Genomic DNA, 8439 nt, shown 5'->3' with positions numbered 1-8439 from the left:
CTCTAAAAATAAGTTTCAATGGTATAATGCTGTAAAAATGGTTCAATCCGGGCTTCCCTGGTGGCGCAGTGGTTGAGAGTCCGCCTGCCGATGCAGGGGACGCGGGTTCGTGCCCCGGTCCGGGAGAATCCCACATGCCGTGGAGTGGCTGGGCCCGTGAGCCATGGCCGCTGAGCCTGCGTCCGTCCGGAGCCTGTGCTCTGCAATGGGAGAGGCCACAACAGTGAGAGGCCCGCGTACCGCAAAAAAAAAAAAAAAAAAAAAAAATGGTCCAATCTCAGTGGGGCACCATTTGGCAACATCTTATCCATTGAAATGTTAAAACTCTTTAACCCAGCAGGTCTGCATTTAGAATTTTATCCTATAGATATACTCCCACATGTACAAGGATATATATTGCAACAGCATGTCTGATCAAAGCAAAACACAGAATACAAGGTAAAGATTCATGAACAAGATAAACACATATTTACAATGTAGGAAGCCCTAAAAAATAAAAAGCAGTGAAAAAGACAAAAGTCTTCATCCTCATGAAATTTCTCTTGTAGCATGAGAAAGAAAAATAGAAATAAATTTGTAGTATCTCAGGTGAAGTCAGGTTCAATATGCAACCATCCTCAAGATACACTGTTAAGTTAAAAAATACTGCAAACTGTGTACTGTATGCTACCAGTTGTGTTTAAAAGCATATATGTACATATATCTCTGTATCTGCATAGAAAAGCTTTGAAAAGATAGTGTTTAAATGACGAAAGAGACTTCATTGTATAGCCTTTGGACCATGTATATTATCCATTCAAGATACTTTAAAAGGCATATGTTATATTAAGCATTGACAACCTGCAGAGTCTAAAATGAAGTCTTCCTTCCTTCCCCTTTTGGGTCTGATGAGATTATCATAGTGCTAGAAAGATAGATATCTCAAAAAAATACATACACAAGGAGTGTACAATAATTAATTTGGAATAAAATATAGATAAATAAGAAAGTTTAAATCCATGGTAATATCAGTTTTTGTACCCTATTTAAGTGTAGCTGGGATAATAATTCTTATAACCATCCTGATTTGTTTGTAATTTGTTTTTTTTAAGCATTGGAAGCCAATTTATGTTAAACTTGACATTTTAATGAAGAATCCATGAATATTTGAATACATTTATCAATGTTAAGGCATTTAAAGGTTCAATAACACTTTGCTAAATTCATAAGTTCTATTTTAATAGCTATGGAAGCAGTTATTTAGTTTTCAAGGAATATTAAGACTTATATAAGTAGTATAATACCCTTGGCATTTAACCTAGTACAAATAGATTTCCTCTCCACTCACAGAAGTCCTGTTCATGATGGATGCTACACACCAGATTCTGAGGAAGCTGCCAGTTATGATGGACGTTCTTCAACAAATATATACCGAGTGCCTCCTAGGTGCCGATGCTATTCTAGATGTTGAGGATGCACTGGGGAACAAACAAACAAAAATTCCTGTCTTCGTGGTGCTTGTATTTGAGTGCCTACTCTACGCTGGGGACACAGCAGGGACAAGAGAACCAAAATGTTCATTCCTGTGGAATTCAAGGTTTTAGTAGCAGTAAAGAGACAACAGATCACTAAATGTAGGGGGAAAATGGGGTAAAGGGGAACAGAGGAGTGAGAGTTACTCACTAATACTGTGTTCTGAGAATGCTTTACAGAGCCTTGCACTTGAAAGGAAACCAAAAGGAGGGGGGAAGCATTAGAGTTTGTTTTGGATTTTCTTAATTATCTGCATTAACTACGTCTATTTAACATCAGTAATAGTATACATTTTGTTTCACAGCTTCCTTTTTTCACTGAATAGACTGCGAACATACATTTTTACATAACCATAAATGTAGATCTATATCTACATTTACCAAATGTAGATCTATATCTACATTTACCAAGTCTCCTAAATGGTAAATATTTAGGTTCTTTGAAATATTCAAAGTATTCGGAGCTGTTTATCCGTGTCTTTCTCTTGAATTTTTCTTAGGACAAGCTGTCCCACTTGTAAATGAGTGGGCTAAAGGTATTGTGTATTTAAATATACAAGAATTGTAATACACATTGTACAGCAGAAAGCTTCTTTCAAATGATATCTCCCAAGTTCAGTGAAAGTCCACCCTCCCTGAGACCTTGGACTGTGTGATGTCTCCACCCACTCAAGGCTGGTTCTCCTGCTAAGGTAAGAGAAAAATGCGTCCTGCCCAAGCAGTACAAAACTTAACAAAGAACTGTTTCCTCCAGGCTCAGACAAGGAGGGAAATAAATGTATGTGCCTGAGGGCCCGTTTCCAGAGCTGGAGAAGCAGTGAGAATACTCACTGGCCACACTCCCGGGGCAGAAGCATCATGGGATCCAGGACCAGGCCCTCAGTCTTGTGTGCCCAGTGGTGTCCTGCCCAGGGGACCATCTGGGACTTGGGGGACCCGCTTCTGGCCTTCGGTCTTGTGAGGGATTGGGGTGGGCTCCGGCTGGGGGGACGGGAGGCAAGGGGATCCAGGCTGGGGATCCATTCCTGGCCCCTCCCTCCGAAGGGAGGTCCGCTCTGTGTGGGACGTGGGGGCTAGAGAGCCAGCCAAGCTAATGGTCATAAATACATAGGCCTGTCTTCACTCTCACCTGCAAAGTGGTCTGGGACACCAGCTCCAAGTGCAGGGACGAACTGTGGGCAGCAGGACAGCTGCAAGGAACGCAGAGATGGGCCTGCAACCTCTCCAGGGGCGGCCAACCCAGTGGAGAACCTGGCGGGAAAACCTAAGAGACTGCACACCGCCCTCAGCCCTTGTCTGGTGCAGACAGACCCCCATGCTCCGGCTTCCACTTAGTTCCCAAGCTTTAGTGCTTCCCAGACAACCCCAAACAGCGTGAAGCAAAGAGGTGAAAAATTTTTAAAAAGGAAGAATATGGATGCAGAGGCCAACTTTTGAATAAACAGGAATTCTAGAAAGAGGTAAGACAAAGCAGATGCGAAAAAAGGATGAACAAACTAATTTTAGAACGTTTCCCAGAGGTTAAAATCAGAAAGGCTTAAATTTCTCAAAAGCATCACTGGAAGCTAGGGGACACTGAAGCAAACCATGGAATTTTGAGGCGAAAATTATTTCTTGTCAAGAATCTATAGCCCAATGTCCAATTAGCTGTGCAAATAGAATGAAAATATTTCCAGACACGCATTCTTCCTTAGGAAATGACAGAGGACTGGCTTCATCAAAATGAGAGGAAGTCTCTCTCTGAAGAGAAGTAAAATAATGAAAGCATTGCCTCAAAAACCCTGAACTTGGTGTGGGAACCTCTGGGTTCTCAGGCTAAATGCAGCGCAGGGAAGCCCAGGGTAGACTAACACTCAGAGTCCAAATTCCACATCCTTACCGGACCTCCCCACCTTCCAAACCCACCCACTCCCTGGACACAGAAACACCCGCAAGCATTTGGCTAAGGCAGGTAGTGAAGTGCAAAGAAAGGGATTAATCTTTTTACCGCTGAAGATTCCGTTTTAAAGCTAATATTTTAACCCAAACTAGACTCCAAAACTGAGGAGATAACGAACGATGAAATAAATGCATATTTCACATATATGTACAATTTTCAAGTACTATAGAATGAAGCAATCTATTGTCAAACAATCAGACAGCCTTTGAAAATTACAGGGATACAATATTATACCTAGGAACATTATAGCTACAAAACTGACAGCTACGAGGTTTCCAAGTGAACTTCTAAACTCTAAACCACCTTTCCCTTGGTTCCATGAAATAAAACATTTTATTTCAAAAATTCACTTGCAACCTGTTTTTACATTTTTTTTTGTTGCCCACTGCTCTTAAGCTCCACCTGAAAAAATGTATTTCTCATTTTCATCAACCCGGCACAGCAGACACCAGCTTCTACTACCACAATTACCTTGAATGCTTCCACTTCATATTTCAGTCTGGTTATCAGCTTGCAAGTGTCTATTTCTTTCTTCAGCCTGTACCAATTTTTCCTGCAATTCTGCTTCTAATTCTCTGCTTCCTTCCTGGAATTCAGTTAGTTCATTCCCAGCTTCCTGGAAGCTAATCAGAAACAAAGCAGGAAAAAAAAAGAAAGAAAGAAAGTAGGAAAGATAAGTTACACTAGGAACCATGAGGATCATCTTGAAGATGATTATACCTGTATCAATTTAATAATTTTTGCCTGAATGCTATCACCACTACTCCAAAATATAAAAAACAAAACAAGCGGGCTTCCCTGGTGGCGCAGTGGTTAAGAATCTGCCTTCCAATGCAGGGGATGCAGGTTCGAGCCCTGGTCCGGGAAGATCCCACAGGCTGTGGAGCAACTAAGCCCGTATGCCACAGTTACTGAAGTCCACGTACCTAGAGCCTTGTGCTCCGCAACAAGGGAAGCCACTGCAACGAGAAGCTCATGCACCACATCAAAGAGTAGCCCCCGCTTGCCGCAACTAGAGAAAGCCTGCGCGCAGCAATGAAGACCCAACGCAGCCAAAAACATTAAAAAATACAATAAATAAATTTAAAAAAAAAACAAGCAAGAATAAAAAGTAAGTCATGGCATTCAGAAAGCCTTACTAGAAAAGGCTCTAGTAATCCACAGGGCGTGCCAGAGAGCAGCTGGCTTAGATAAAAGCAGTTACATCTGCAGAAGCTAGAGTATAACTTTAAAAACTGTGAATCACTATATTGTACACCTGGAATTTATATATTGTACCTCGACTATACTTCAATTAAGAAAAAAAAAAAAGACTGCAGGAGCAATACTGTGAGGATGAACTGATAAAGAGCCTGCTGTGAAACTGGAGGTCCTGGAGAGACATTTACACATTTGGGGAGAGTCTGGGAATGAAGGAGTACATAGACAAATAAGCATTTGAAAAAATAAAAAGTAGTATTTGAACAAAGAAGGAATTTATAACATCAAGAAAAACAAAAGTTTGTGCAAGAAATCATAGTAAACTATATGCAGCTATGAATATTGTTTACAAGACCACAATAGTATAAACTTGAATACTGTTCTAACAAAATTGTATAACTGAACTGGGAGGATACCAGGTCTGATGAGTCTAGGTAAGCTGGAGGAAGACAGTGAAAGATGTTGAGAATGACTTCTGTGAGAGTGATTTCTGTGCACTCAAAAGAGTGTTTAGAGACTTCTTTGAAAATTAATATTTTATTTTCTCAAATTATAAAAACCAAACCACCAGTCCTCCCTTAAGCTTTCAAGTTTTACTTTCAAACCTTACTATGCTATTCATAAGCCTAGAAAGTTTTAACAATTATGTTTAATGGCCTCTGAATGGCACAAGGTCCCACTGACATATTTAATTAACTAAACATCCTCATACATGGCAAAAAGATTGCAAAGTACTTTAATCAAATAACAAATAAGAACTTCCCAATTACTAATACCTTCAAACCAAATAAATGAAACATTAATACGTTGAACCTGAAGTTCTCTTCAGTGATCCAATATTGAATATAAACTAGGATTTCATCTTAAAGTCACACATCTAAATCCATTACTTAATTATGTATTTTAAATTGGAGTTGCAAAACTGTCTCTCTAATATGCTAAATTATCTAAAATATTACAGGAATCTAAAACACCATGTATATGGATTTCTTTCTTTTTTTAAACCACTTTGGAGAATATCTAAAGTACAATAAATTGCTTATACTAAAATGTGTACAATTTGACCAGTTTTGACATATAGACACATCCAGTGAAACCACCACTGTAATCAAGATAATGCACATTCCCATCATCCCCCGAGAGTATCCTAGTGCCTTTTTCCACTCCCTTCCTCTCTCCACCCCATCTCCAGACTATCACTCCCTGATTTCTATCACTACAGATTAGTTTGCATATTCTAGGATTTTACATAAATGACAGATTCCTTTTTAACACAATTACTAATACTATGGTTTTAATTCTCTTAAGCATTTCTTTACCCAATTCTGAAACTTCACTGAAGTAAAGGATCTCTACACACACACACACACACACACACACACACACACACACATGACATTAACATGCATAGAACTGCCAGTATCCTCTTAGGCCAACCAAGGAACAAAAATATCATCGTCTAGGGAATTCCCTGGGTCCAGTGGTTAGGACTCTGTGCTTCCATTGCAGGGGGCAGGGGTTGATCCCTGGTGGGGGAACTAAGATCCAGCATGCTGTGTGGCCAAAGGAAAAAAAAAAATCATCCTATATCATTTTGATATAAGAAACAGATTTCAGACTAGAGATTTTCATGGGGATGCTTCCTGAATTGGATTCTCGTTGGTGACACTGATGGGGCCTCACATGTCAATTTCTAGTTGCTATGTTAGTGGCCCCCAGAACCTACAGGGGAGGTGGTGACGGAGCCCAGATCCTTGGGTTTCAGTTATACACTCTCCTAATGGTTCTGTCTACCCACGGACGTTTATAAGTCTATCCCATCTGTGAGGCTTTGAATGGATCCTTTGAATGGAGCCCTTCTTTGGCTCCTAATTCATATTCTGCTTAGGTCTGAAGACTTTTAACCCTGTCAGACGCCTGCAAATTTCTCATGCACTTCTTTGGCCACAGAGCAAACAAGGAGCCTGACTGAATTCCGAGGCTCTGGCCGCTGGATCTGGGCATGATACGCCAACCACTGGTGGGAGAGCTATGTACCTTCATCTTCCTGGGCAGCAGTTAATAGGCAATGCTTTCAGCTGGACAGAAAAATCAAGAAATGGAGCTATAATCGTGTTACTTTCAAGGGATTTCCCTCTGGGGTGCAAACCACACGGACCAGGCGCTGTTGGGTGTGCGCAGCCGTCTCTTAACAGGTTAAGGCCGAAGCGTGAAATGCAGTGGCATCTGGGGAGGGTGCTCAGTGGTCAGGGTTCAGGAGGAAGTGGGGAGGGGCTTACTTTGGCCTCCGAATACCTTTTTCTGCTCCTTGAGCGTTTGTTTTTCCGACGTACTTAATTAGGTTTTCCATTAAAATTTATTCCAACGCCTCGGGAACGCTAAACTGGTCCCATTAGAACTGTCTGAAAGGCACCCGGCTATCTGCAAATACCGATTCGCTCCTCTGAAAGCTGTCGGCCCGACGTTGGATCTTCCCAACGTCTCCGCGGCTGTCCTGGCCGCCCAGCGTCCACAGTTAAGGCTTCCGCAGCTTCCCGGTTGTGGCCTCCAGCCTGGCGCTCGGGGAAGCGGCAGGATCCAGATGCTACCGCCCAGCGAGAGCGCCCTGGGCGCGCGCCCCAGCGCAGCTGCGCCTTCCGGGGAAGAAGCCCCGGCTGCGGGCTTCGGATGCGAGGCCTGGAGTCCAATGAGGAGGGCGCGGGTGGGGGAGGGGCTTGCCGAAAGCCCTGGATATAAGGCCGGTGGGCCCTTGCGGCGCCGTGTCTCACGCGCGGCCGGCGATTGGCAGCGGACCCACAGCCCCCTGCGAGGCTCGCCGTGGCATGGCCGCCCCCAAGCGGTTTCCGACGCTCGTTCAGCTGGAACAGCGAGAAGGGACGCTCTTCGAGGTGCTCGGTAACCTCACCAAGCGGCCCTACTGGTTTCACTCCGAGTACCTGAAGAGTCCGAGGGCAATTCACCTGGAGGCCTGGCTGGTGGAAGCAATCTTCGGTGAGCGGGCCCGAGCGGTGAGGCCGAGGCCGCCCCTCACCGCAGGCTGGCCGCGCCCAGGCAGCCTCTTCGCGGCTCTGGCTCGCATCCGGGCCCCCGCTGCCTCCCCTCCCAGGCCCCACTGCTCAGCACCTCGTTGCTTCCTGCGCAGGCCTGGGCGGAGAGCACATCCCGCATGTCGAGTGTGTGTCGCAGACCCTGCTTCACGTTAATCAGTGGGACCCGGACGGCGAGGCTGAGATCTTGATATTTGGACGGCCTTATTACCAGAAGGATGTATACACGATGATCATGAACTTGGCTGACTATCACCGCCAACTCCGGGCGCAAAGTACGGGGCCGGGAACAATGAAAGGTACCCTAGGCAGGCCCCGGGTTCCTTGGGAGGGATTCTGGTGCGTCCTGGCTGTGCCGGGGCAGCGGTCTCATCCTCTTAATTCGACTGGAAGAAGGTTTCCTCTTTGCAAGGGATCCAGAGGAGCAAATTGACCTCGTTCTCTCAGATTCCGGGCTCCCAGCCCTGCAGCCCGAAGGGGTAACTCCTTATGTGGAGAGTATGTGGGACACAGGTGCGACCTCCTCTCTTTGCTCTTCTTCCAGGCTCTGAGAAGCCTCCTGCCCGGGAGGCGGCCACCCAGCGGTCCCCCAGTGCAGTCCGACAGGCGGCGACCCATCTGTGCCCCGGCGAAGCCCGGGAGGGCGGGACTCAGCGGTCCCCCGGCGCGGTCCGGCAGGCGGCCACCCAGCGGTCCCCCTGCGCGGTCCGGCAGACGGCCACCCAGCGGTCCCCCGGCGCGG

At 45.0% G+C, this 8439-nt stretch overlaps 2 protein-coding genes across 2 annotated transcripts in view; one reads left to right on the top strand and one right to left on the bottom strand.

Moving 5' to 3' along the window:
• Positions 1-1115: 1115 nt before the first annotated feature.
• OOEP (oocyte expressed protein) overlaps positions 1116-8439 on the bottom strand; it is a 20642-nt gene continuing 13318 nt past the window's right edge. The window contains exons 2-4 of the transcript XR_003429876.1: positions 3922-4073; positions 2641-2762; positions 1116-1457 (exon numbers count right to left, since the gene is read on the bottom strand). The gene's annotated coding sequence lies outside the window, so the exon portion shown is untranslated. The remainder of the gene's footprint in view (positions 1458-2640; positions 2763-3921; positions 4074-8439) is intronic.
• KHDC3L (KH domain containing 3 like, subcortical maternal complex member) overlaps positions 7329-8439 on the top strand; it is a 1415-nt gene continuing 304 nt past the window's right edge. Inside the window, exons 1-3 of the mRNA XM_027092526.1 lie at positions 7329-7641; positions 7793-7996; positions 8242-8439. The exon at positions 8242-8439 is cut by the window's right edge and continues 304 nt beyond it. Of these exons, the coding sequence (XP_026948327.1) occupies positions 7473-7641; positions 7793-7996; positions 8242-8439 (571 nt within the window). The 5' untranslated portion in view covers positions 7329-7472. The remainder of the gene's footprint in view (positions 7642-7792; positions 7997-8241) is intronic.

Source organism: Aethalodelphis obliquidens, unplaced genomic scaffold (assembly GCF_003676395.1).
Source record: "Aethalodelphis obliquidens isolate GAN/ISIS:26980383/991018 unplaced genomic scaffold, ASM367639v1 scaffold3, whole genome shotgun sequence".
In the NCBI taxonomy this organism is placed as follows: Eukaryota; Metazoa; Chordata; class Mammalia; order Artiodactyla; family Delphinidae; genus Aethalodelphis; species Aethalodelphis obliquidens.
The sequence above is the reverse complement of the archived record's forward strand: the minus strand, read 5'-3'. Positions and strand labels throughout refer to the sequence as shown.